General features: G+C 40.9%; 1 protein-coding gene across 2 annotated transcripts in view; it reads left to right on the top strand.

The window, feature by feature from the left end:
- The first annotated feature begins 1,390 nt into the window (after positions 1-1,390).
- METTL16 (methyltransferase 16, RNA N6-adenosine) overlaps positions 1,391-12,259 on the top strand; it is a 62,839-nt gene continuing 51,970 nt past the window's right edge. Inside the window, exons 1-2 of one of the 2 annotated variants that reach the window (XM_059998150.1) lie at positions 1,391-1,519; positions 6,779-6,906. In XM_059998150.1, the coding sequence (XP_059854133.1) occupies positions 6,779-6,906 (128 nt within the window). In that variant the 5' untranslated portion in view covers positions 1,391-1,519. Of the gene's footprint in view, positions 1,520-6,778; positions 6,907-10,088; positions 10,284-12,259 lie in introns of those variants that run through there. The other variant, XM_059998151.1, reaches the window with a different exon arrangement.

Below are 12,259 nucleotides of genomic sequence, written 5' to 3'. Positions count from 1 at the left end.
GAAGGCCTACCAACTTCCACTTTTGTCTTTTTGGGAGTCCTAATCCAACATGTAAGAGATATGGCTTCTCTGCTGAAGAATTATGTAGAAAGGTCATATAGAGAGGGAGAGAATTTGAGACAACACGAAGAGAGAGGCCCAGGCATTCCTGCGGAACCAGCCCCCAGCTGATGCTACGACCTACAGCAAGGCTAGCAGAATGGCCGGGCTAATCCCAGCCCAGATTTCACAGTGAGCAAATAACATGGTTGTTGTTTTAAGCTATACATTTGGGGTGGTGGTTAAACAACAGATAATTAAAACACCTCCTCACCTCTTCTGGAGTGACAACTGGTACACTCAGTTCTGCATAAAGCTGAAGTCTCCATCCCTGTCTCTTAACTGTATTACAGCAGTTTGCCAGAAGCTTTCACATTAATTGCTAGGACATAGGGAAGCTTTTTTTTTTTTTTGCGGTACGCGGGCCTCTCACTGTTGTGGCCTCTCCCGTTGGGGAGCAAAGGCTCCAGACGCGCAGTCTCAGCGGCCATGGCTCACGGGCCCAGCCGCTCCGCGGCATGTGGGATCCTGCCGGACCGGGGCACGAACCCGTGCCCCCTCCATCGGCAGGCGGACTCTCAACCACTGCGCCACCAGGGAAGCCCGGGAAGCTCTTTTAAAGGAGAGAGGTACTAGGTAGGGGTCCAGAGGTTCAGCCTTTGGCCCTAGTTTTGTTACTTATTGTATGCCTTTTGAAAGTCATTTACCTTTTGGTTTCAATTGTACAACGGGGAGACTAATATTCACACTACTTACCAGAGGACGGTAAAAATTAGTATAACCGAGTTGAGAAGAAAAATGGAAAGCATTTAACATTGCTTCCAGCTGAAGAGGCAGGTGAGGAAATACGTGGATTTGATGTCATCTGGATGTAAGATATTGAACAAACGACTTCATATTTCTGATCCCCAGTTCTTTCTCCGTAAATGAGACTACCCTTCCTCACCTCACAGGTTTATCTGTGATGATCAAGTGAGACATCGCACGAGGAGAGACCTATTGCAGAATAAACGGTAATTGCCGCCGTGTAATCCCAAAACACCCCTCCCCCCCTTCCCCGCGCAGCCATCCTTATATTCTTCGCCCAAACCCAGAGAATGTGATTTAGTAAATCTGGAGTGGGGCACAGAAGGCTACATATTTTTTTTTAATCTACATTTTTAAAAAACAATATCCCTAGCAGATTTAAAACTAGGCGTCCTAACCCAAAGGACTCTGCTTGCTACCACGCCCCCTCCCTCTGACAGAAGGAGCCGCGAAGTCCAGGTCTCGCGACAGTTTCTTCTTTCTCCAGAATCTGCTGCAGGTCGCGCGAGAATGGCTCGTCCAATCACGAGGCTGAATGGAGGCCCAAGATGGCGGCGCACTGACAGCGTAACATTTGCGTTTCTAGGATGTTCGGGCTGCTGGTGGCTTAAGACTCTGGGATTGTAGAGGCCCACAGCAGACTAGTCGTCTGGAAGCAACTTAGACCTCAGAGGTGAGTCACTTAATATCTCTCACGCGGGTTGCGAGTTCACTTAACCTGTGTATCACCTAGGTTCCACATTCTCCTGTTCTGGGCCTGTGAGGTGTTGGTTTCGGGGTCTAGGGAGAGAGACCAGATGGTGTGTGTGTACATCTGCGTGCGCGTGCGGGGGTATATGTGTGTTGGGGTGGGTAGGAGAAGTTGGCAAATGGAGTGGCGACGAGTGCTGAAGTAGGAAAGACCGGCGGGGCGGAGGAGGTTTACAGAGATCCAAAACTGAGGCGGGAAGATAGTCTGAGGGGGTAATATGAAGGCGTGGAAGGAGTGGAAGAGATGGAGAGCTGGCAGTGGTCGAACTAGTGCAAAAAGTCGGATTTATGAGGGAAGGAGTCGAGAGAAAACGGAGATTAGGATTGAAGTGGTAGGGCTCTGTGCAGAAGGAATTTAAAGTTCTGAAAGCGGAATTTAGATTATTTTACAGACTTATGTATTAAGACACATGGTAGTTGAAGAGGATTATTAAGGGTCAGGAGAAACCAAGGAAACAGAAGCGTGGAGATGGGAAAGATCAAAGAAAGTCGAAGTGGAAGCTTAAGTGAAGGTCTACTACTTTGGCTTTCTGGACAGACTCGGGTAACCGGAAGAAAAAGGTCCAGCCCTAGACCTGAGCCTTTTAGACACTTTAAGATGGGGACTGCTTATCAAGAATGAGGGTGCTGTGTTTCAGTGTCCTGGACAGTGTAAAGAGTTCCACCGTGCTTTCAATCAAAAAACACTTATTGCGTGCCTGCTCTCCAGGCCCTACTTTAGGCTCTGGGATATCGCAGTGAATAATAAGATAGACAAAATATTTTCCCTCATGAAGCTTACTGGCAGGGCAGATTTTAAAAAAATAAGTAAAATATATGGAATGTCAGATGGGTAAGTTTTATGTAGAAGACTGAAGCTACTAAGTGAGACAAGGAGTGTGTTCACTCACTGCTTATTTATTTTTTTTATTTTTATTTTTTTTATTTTTATTTTTTTTTGCGGTATGCGGGCCTCTCACCGCTGTGGCCTCTGCCGCTGCGGAGTACAGGCTCCGGACACGCAGGCCCAGCGGCCATGGCCCACGGGCCCAGCCGCTCCGCGGCATGTGGGATCCTCCCGGACCAGGGCACGAACTCGCGTCCCCTGTATCAGCAGGCACACTCCCAACCACTGCGCCACCAGGGAAGCCCCACTCACTGCTTATTTAAATGGAGGTACTCAGGAAAGGCATCAATGAGTAAGAGACGTTTGATCAAAGACCTGAATAAGGTGTGAGGGTACCTTGTATGTATGTATTTCTGAGGGAATAACAGTTTATGCAGACCAGACAGCAAGTACAAAAGCCGTGAGACAGGAGTGTGCCAGACTTGCTAGAGAAACAGCAAGGAGGCCAATGTGGCTAGGGCAGAGTGAGCCAGGAAGAGAAAAGTAGATTAGGTTAGAGAGAAGTGGGGAGTGACAATGCTGATGCCAGGTAAGTGCTGATACTCAGTTAAACTCTGAGGAATGGGATAGATTTAGCTAAGAACCCATCGCCTGTATTGGGAGCTTGGTTAGCAGAGAAGTGGCTTTATTGACTCATTGTGCATCTGTTCTGACCAGAAGGGTTGAATAATGAAGGAAATGAATCTATCATATTTGTAATTTAATTTGTCCATGTGTGTTCAGAGTGTTATGTGTGTGCACTGACATCAGGGGTACACGCATGACACTCTGAACAGGGAGGAGAAAGTGGCAACAAATGAGTTTGGAGGGGTAGATTATGTGTGCCTTGTTAATTATTTTGGACTTTATCAGCCTAAAAGCTTTAGGAAGGCACTGAAGGGATTTACCAAGGAATGTTCAGTTTTGTATTGGGGCAGGAGGAGGGGGATGTTGTTGCTGGGGTGAAGTGGATTGCTGGGGCAAGAGTGGTTAGAGAGGGCTTCCCTGGTAGCGCAGTGGTTAAGAATCCGCCTGCCAATGCAGGGGACACGGGTTCGAGCCCTGGTCCGGGAAGATCCCACATGCCGCGGGGCAACTAAGCCCGTGCACCACAACTATCGAGCCTGCGCTCTAGAGCCCGTAAGCCACAACTGCTGAAGTCTGTGTGCCTAGAGCCCGAGCTCCGCAAGAAGAGAAGCCACTGCAATGAGAAGCCCGCGCACCACAACGAAGAGCGGCCCCCACTCACCACAACTAGATAAAGCCCACGTGCAGCAACAAAGACCCAACACAGCCAAAACACAGAGTGGTCAGAGAGACATCAGTTAGAGGCTATTGTAGTCATCCAAGAAAGAGATGATTATGGTCTGTGGCCTAAAGATATGGAGTTATGAAGGGCGAAAAATGGATAGGGTCAAGAAATAATTAGGAGATAGAGAATATTCAGGACATGGTGTGTTTGGAATGAGGGAGGCAGGGTGGAAAAGGTTCTAAAGGTTTCTCGCTTTTGTGCCACAAGGAAGATAGTGGTATCATTCAGCAAAATAGTGAAGATTAGAAGAGGACCAGTTTGGGGTGGGTAGAAATGATTTAATTTTGGACATGTTGTGCATGAAGTACTTTTGAGCCTTTCAAGTGAGTAGTCTGGTGGGCAGTTATATGCATGATTTGGAACATCTCGATAATTCTCCTTTGGACATGGTTGTTAAACTTCCAGTGTGGAAAGCTGTCAAAAACCTTCTGAGTATTAACATATTTATTACAACGTAAAGTTACATCTTTAACAAAGCCTGCAAAGGAACGGTACTTACTGCTAAGAGACTTTACAATAGCGGATATGACTGAACTGGGGAGAATAGGGAAGGAAAGACCTTCCTGAAGAAGAAATGCTTGAACTGTGGTAGTAAGGATGAGTAGGAATTCATCAGGTGAAGAGGGGGAGGAAAGAACATTATAGACAAAAGGAGTAACCTGGGTAAAGACCCTATTGCCAGAGTGGAGGGAAAGAAAGAAGAGCAATGGGTGAGACTTAAGCTGATGGTGAAAAAATAGGTAAGGCCACACCATGCTGGGTCTTATATGTATGCTGAAGTAATGTAAAGTTTTGAGCAAGTGGGCATGGGAGGAGGACACAGTGAAATTTACGTTTAGAAATGATCACTGCAAGGTGGAAAAAGGAATGGAGAGAAAAAGCGTGGGGTCATGGAGACCAAATAAGAGGCTGTCTGGGCTTCCCTGGTGGTGCAGTGGTTAAGAATCCACCTGCCAATGCAAGGGACACGGGTTTGAGCCCTGGTCCGGGAAGATCCCACATGCCGCAGAGCAACTAAGCCCGTGCGCCACAACTACTGAGCCTGTGCTCTAGAGCCCATGAGCCACAACTGCTGAGCCCGTGTGCCACAACTACTGAAGCCCACACACTCTAGGGCCCGTGCTCCACAACAAGAGAAGCCACCGCAATGAGAAGCCTGCGCACCACAATGAAGAGTAGCCCCCACTCGCCACACCTAGAGAAAGCCCACGTGCAGCAATGAACACGCAGTGCAGCCAAAAATAAATAAAATAAATAATTTTTTTTTAAAAAGAGGCTGTTGTAGCAGTCTAGGCAACTTGTACTGGGCTGCTATTGGTGGACATAGGGAAAAATAGATGGATTTGAGAGGTATTTAGCTGGTAAAATCCACATAGCTTGACTTCTTGGAATACGAGAGGGATAGAGAACTATCAGGTGACTCTTAGGATTCTGACTTAACACAATACCATTTAGATGAATGTGCATTATGAAAAAAATGGAAAATGCAGAATGATATAAAGAAGAAAATAAAAATCACCTACCATCCAGAGATACACACTAAAATATTTTTTAAATTACCAACTGCTTAGAGATTTACTCAACCACTGCAATGGGTTTTTTCTGGTTTTTATTTCTTGCTATAAATGTGTTCACTTTTTTCCTCTGTGTATTCTTGAGGAAAACAAAATTACTATGTTTGTTTTCATTTGGTTTTAGCTACCTGGAAATAACAAGACTGAAATTTATAAAAGAAGTTGGAATAGAGGATTTTTTTGGTAGAGTTTGAAATCAGGAAGTTAAAAAAAAAAGATGTTTTTTGAAACTTTAGTGACTTTATGGTGCACTACCAAAGAGTCAATCCATGCAAGACCACTGTAAAAGCTAACCTCTGACTCCAATATTCTTGGCTGTAGATTATGTTGCCTTCTGTCACTTTGATGCATTTAAAGGAATAGTTTCCAATTTTCTTCCCTTCGTTTAAAAGAAAAAGATTCATCATATGTTGCATACATTTTTAAAAATTGTGGTAAAATACACATAACATAACATTTAAAATTTTAACCATTTTTAAGTATACCGTTCGGTGGCTTTAGGTGTATTCACAGTGTTGTGCAACCATCACTACTGTCCATTTCCAGAAGTTTTTCATCATCCTAAACAGAAGCCATGTACCATTAAACAGTAATTCACCATTCTACCCTCCTCCCAACCTCTACTAACTTCTTGTTTACTCTCTGTCTGTATGAATTTGCCTATTGTTGGCACTTCGTATAAGTGGAATAATATAGTATTTGTGCTTTAGTGTGTGGCTTATTTCCCTTAGCATAATGTTTTTAAGGTTCATACATGTTGTAGCATGTGTCAGAATTTCATCCGTTTTTAGGGCTGAATGATATTCCATTGTATATATATCCCACATTTTGTTTATTTATCTGCTTGTGGACACTTGGGGTTGCTTCTGCCTTTTGACTATTGTGAATAATGCTGCTGTGAACATTGTAAGTATCTGTTTGAATCTCTGCTTTCAGTTCTTTTGGATCTATACCTAGGAGTGGAATTGCTGGGTCATATGGTAATGTTTAACTTTTTAAAGAGCCACCAAACTTTTCCACAGCAGTCATACCATCTTCATTCCTACCTGCAATGCCTAAGGGCTCCAGTTTCTTTACATACTTGCCAATACTTGTTATTTTCTTTCTTTCTTTCTTTTTTTCTTTCTTTCTTTCTTTCCTTTCTTTCCTTTCTTTCCTTTCTTTCTTTCTTTTATAATAGCCATCCTAATGGGTATGAAGTAATATCTTATTGTGGTTTTGACTTGCATTTCCGTAATGACTAATGATGTTGAGCATCTTTTCATGTGCTTATTTGTTGTTGCATATTTTCAAAATATAACTTCTTTTTTCTCACTTGGTTGGCAAAGATGTATTGGCTGTAACTGTTGACTTGGCAACCACAGCTTTTCCTGTTGACTTTTTTTAACTAAATATGCGATTCCCCCCCCCACCCTTTTTTTCTTTTTAAAGATGGCTCTGAGTAAATCAATGCATGCAAGAAATAGATACAAGGACAAACCTCCTGACTTTGCATATCTGGCTTCCAAATATCCAGATTTTCAGCAGCATGTTCAGATAAATCTGAATGGAAGAGTGAGGTAGGTAACAGATGAAGAATTCTTGATACAGTATTATACTAGTGTAATTTGAATGGACACAGCATAGTGGAAAGCGTACTGGACTGATAGTAGACCTGAATACTAATTCTAGACATTTCCTTAAACTTCTCATCTGACCTTGGACAAATCACTTAACCTCTCTCGGTTTTAGCATTTTAACCTATAAAATCAGAAGATTGGACCAAATGCTTTTAAGTTTCCTTCTGGCTACAAAAAACAAAATAAAATTTCTTGATGTCCAAATTATTGCTTGCCCAACAGAGATCCCAGAGTGCCTGCAGAAACCTTAGGATTGTACTCTAAAACTTGGTGACTGGTGAGGGTCTAAAGTCCTTATTTTAAGTGTGTGTTTATTTTGATGTGAGGTAGGAAAATAATAACCAGGATATCAAAACTGATTTCACTTCATTATTACGTAGAATGTCACTAAATTTAAGTTTAAAAGTTAATTATTAAAAATTAAGAAAATAATAGTATGACGCTTCAGGAAATGGCAAGGATTATGATAGTGGTATGGTAGGAACTGATGTTTGTGTTATACCCTTGAGAAGGAGATCTTTGACTGCCATCCTAAACTCTATGTGAGTTACAGAGGGGATTGGAAATTTCAAGCCTGCCTTGGGAAAATGTGGTGCTTCACCTGTGGGGAGGAGGAAGAGCAGGATTTGTGGAGCACTGGGAAGGTTGGGAATAATAGGATCAGAGTGTTTGAGGCATTTTGCTGACCTCACCCTTCCTCCTGGCAGACTTGGAGAACTGGAGGCCCTAGGCCAGGACTTAACCTGGGGGCCAAGTTACTCTAGAAATCCTAAAACTTAAAAAATATATATATAATACATATTTATTTACATTCATTTTTCTGGGAGATAATCCTTGGTTTTCACCATATTCTCAGAGAGATTTGTGACCCCCACCAATACACAAAGGTTAAGTCAAATGCCCTAGAACTGTGATTTCCAAGCTTTATTGTCTATTCCACTCAGTAAAAAGTCGAGCACAGCTCCATATATGAATGCTTGTGTTACTTACCATGTTACTATATTAAACACATTAGAAAACATACTTCAAACTGGAAATTAAAAATATATTTAAATAAGAGTTCTAATATTTTCTTTGCATACTCTAAAGGTTCATCTTTGGTACCTTACTTTGGAGATCACCCCAGAGATACAGAATTGGTGTTTCTCTTTGTTTAGATCATCTCTACCATTTTTCTTAAATCTTTGTTTCATAGTTATGTATGTGGATGTTATTTATCCTAGTAACTTTAGAGCAGATACAGTTTTGTTATTCTTTGTTTCCTCTCTACACTTATTTTTGTACTTAATTATTTAACAAATATCTGTTGATTAACCATTTTGCTCTAAGTTCTGGGAGAGCCATAATAAACAAGCAAGACTTAGTCACTGCCATATTTGGAGTAAACACACTAGTGCAGGAAGTGGACAAACAAACAAGCAGTTAGCCTTTCAGTGTGGCAGAACCTGTGGAGTATACAGTGGAATCACACAGAAGGGAGACCTGACCCCAGCTTTGGGATTTAGAGAATGATTTGAAACAGATACAGTGTCTTAGTTGTGTTCTAAAGAATGAGTCTGAGTTAGCCAGGTAGAAAGAAGAGTGTTACAGGCAGAGGGAGTAGCGTGTGCAAAGAGCACGGAGTAGTGGGGGACTGGAAAAGTTGAGCATGCCTAGGGTGTGGTGGACAAATGACAGAAGATGAGGCTGGGAGGATGATGCTTGCAGTACTTTATAAGGGCCAGTGAGGAGTTTGGAATTTATCTTAGGGACATGTACAGAGAGTTCTTATGTCTTGAGAATTACTCATCCCGGGCTTCCCTGGTGGCACAGTGGTTGAGAGTCCGCCTGCCGATGCAGGGGACACGGGTTTGTGCCCCGGTCCGGGAAGATCCCACATGCCCCGGAGCAGCTAGGCTGTGAGCCATGGCCATTGAGCATGCGCGTCCAGAGCCTGTGCTCCGCAACGGGAGAGGCCACAACAGTGAGAGGCCCGCGTACCGCAAAAAAAAAAAAAGAATTACTCATCCCCAGTCTTATGCACTAAAGTTTTAAAGCAGGGAAATAACATTCAGAATTGTGTTTAGACAGGTGACAGGTGTATTCTAGGAGCATAGTAGAAGATGGATTGCAGGGGGAATTAAGACTGAAAGTATAGGCAAGTAAGTGGGAAATGGTTTTAGTAATCTACATTAGACATATTGGTGGCCTAACTAGGTAGAGGGGGGAAGGACAGAGATCACTGGATGAATTTGAGAGAAATTCATGAATATAATTAGCAGGACACAGTAGAAATTAAGTATGAACCAAGTATGGTGCTTGGTATTCCAACTTAGCAAGAGATTAGGTGGTAGTGCCATTTCTGCAGTAAGGAACAAGGGGGAATGAGCTGGTTGGGGGAGAGATGATATATTTTCAGTTTGTGGCATATTGAATCTGAGAAGTCTATGTGCAGTTGAAAATGGAAGTCAGAAGAGAAGGACACAGCAGTGGTGTGGGAGTGGTATTAGTGAAGGCCTTGGGTCTTTGAATACTGAAAGATGAATAGAAGGGGGGAAAGAGTTCCAAGTATAGAGAACAGAATTTTTTGAAAGGTCTGGTAAGTTTGCAGAACTGCATGTAGATGGGGATGAAGTGGGTATAGAATAACAGCTTAGGGAATACTAGGAGATGAGACTGAAAGGAAAACAAAGAACAGGTCACAAAGAGCCTTTCATAGCTCTTAGCTCATGCAAAGTAGAATGGACTTGATTGCTCAGACTTTGAGGAACCAGAGGAAGATTTTTAGGATGGTTAGGATTTTTAAGATGGCTTAAGATTTATATATTTTAAGAAAAATCACTCAGAGCAGACCAAACAGATCTGTTATTACAACATATCTGAATGGCTTAAGGGTGTCTGACAAGTAATAGACATTCAATAAATATTTGTCAAATGCATGAGAATAATTCTTCTATAAAATCTAACTGTATGCCATTTACAGATGGCATACCTAAAACAAAATTGCAGATAAATAAAAAATAAAGGGATGGGCAAAAATATACTAAACAAATGAGAGTTCCCTCCAAATTAAAAAAAAGTAAGATAGAAGGTAGAAAAAACCTCAAATTAGAAAAAGAAGACTAGTTTGTATTGACAAAAGAAATAACGTTCAATGAAGACTTAAATAAAGACTTTTAGCATGTTGAAAAATGTAACATAAGAAATAGCTTTTAAAAAGTGTTTGATATAATTCAGAGACATTTTTTCTTTGTCTTTCCAACCAAGTAGAGAAAAATAAACAGAACAATGGCCTCAGGGACTTTCAGAGGATCAATGAATGCTTCAAAGACAATTAGGTAAAAATACTCTTTGTGTATGTTCTTTTTCTTGGGGAGATAGGGTTTAAAGCTTTAACCTGTAATTTGAACTTCAGTTTTAAAGGAGTAATTGACCCAAAAAAGGTTAAGTACTGCTGATAGAGAGCCTAAATAATATAATCAATGAATTTGATTTAGTGATATGTTTTGAACTTTTAATCTATAAATGCACATTCTTTTTTTTTAATTGATACTGCATTATTTTATTATTTCCTTTATTTTTTGGCTGCTATGCAGCACGTGGGATCTTGGTTTCGCAACTAGGGATCAAATTTGCGCCCCCTGCATTTGAAGCGCAGAGTCTTAACCACTGGACCTCCAGGGAAGTCCCACACATTCTTTTTAAATAGCTTGCACAGGCTTATAACACTAAGAAGTGACTGAGTTGGAACTCTCTGGCTCAGTCTGTTGCTTCCCTTATTTATTTAGAGTTAATAAGATTAGAAGGAAAAAGAATTACAATTTTACAGATGGCTTGATTATTGTCTACCTGAAAAAACATTTGAGAATTACCTAAAAATATTCAGATGATTGCTGAATAAAACATACATATAAATATTTTAAAATGTATATAAATAAATAGAAAATTGATAGGTTTCCAGATATTAGTTGGAAAATATAGTTGCAATAAAAGATCCCATCCACAATAACAAAGAGGAATAGGCAGAAACTTGGCAAAGAAATATGTTAAGATCTATGTGGATAAAGCAATAGAATTACCCTCAGGGGTCTAGGGGAGACAGTGAATCTAGAGACACCGTGTGTTTCTGGATGGGGAGGCTCAGTATAGTTAATATGTCGATTCTTCCCCAAATCAAAATCCTTCTAAGGTTTTTGGGAGAGAAAGTGACATAATGTTTCTTCTGTTCAAAGAAAAGGTACTCAAAACAAATGTTATAAGTGGGTGATGGCAAGGTGAAGGGGTGTAAACTTTCCCAGACGGGTATTTAAATATATTGTGAAGTTCGAGTAATTAAAACATTAGCCCAGTAGTGCCACAAGAATGGGCCATCAGTTGTCTGGCACAAAGTGGCATTCAAGTCTCAACAGCATGTGCACATTAAATAGGGTGATTCCAGCCTGCTTTCTACTCAGTAGTATACCTCCCAGAGGGAGTATAGAGTGGGAGTGTAGAGTGGACAGGGTGAATCTTCCTTTCTTGATCAGTCTTGACTCCTGTGTGTTTCTCATAATGTGAATATCTTACAGTGCTATGAATGATTAAAGAGCTTTTTCAGTGTTCTCTTGGATTTTCACTTTATATGCTTACTTTGGAAGCTGACTCCTAAGTAAGATACCACCCCACCATGTAAAGACTGTAACATAGAATAAGGACATTTCAGGTTGTTAAGAGTGGAGGCAGACACCAATGGATTTTTAATAGATGCATTGGAACAGCTGTGGGGAAAGTGCATTAGATTTCCTTTCCTATATATTATGCAAAATAAATTCCTGATGGTTTGATGATTTCAATATATTTATTCTATTGAAGTACTAGAAAAAAATATATAGGTGAACTGTTTAACTTTCGGTGTAGGGATGGTCTTTCTGAGTAAACTCCAAGGGTAGAATTCATAAAGGAAATTTTATGGATTCAACTACATAAGAAGTAAAAACTTTTACATATCAGGAAATAGTAAAAGGTGACAACACAGTATAAATATTTAGCTCCCTTAATATAAAGAACTCTTAGAAGACAATAAGAAAAAGGAAAAAAACCTTAATATATAGGTTAAGGATAAAAACAGGCAATTTACAAACGAAGAAAGACAAATGGACCAAATTAGCAAAGAAAAAATATGCAGTATCCATCAATGGCAAAAATGTAGTCAAATAGGCATAGTGATAAAATGCTGGTAGAATTGCAGCTTTGAAAGTTCTAAAAGCATACTTAAATGAAATATTGTATGTTTGAGGATGTTTATCCCAAGGCTGTTTGTAACAAGGAAAATTGG

This window comes from Delphinus delphis, chromosome 19 (assembly GCF_949987515.2).
Source record: "Delphinus delphis chromosome 19, mDelDel1.2, whole genome shotgun sequence".
Classification (NCBI taxonomy): Eukaryota; Metazoa; Chordata; class Mammalia; order Artiodactyla; family Delphinidae; genus Delphinus; species Delphinus delphis.
Note: the sequence above shows the minus strand (reverse complement) of the source record. Positions and strands in the feature narration are given on the sequence as shown.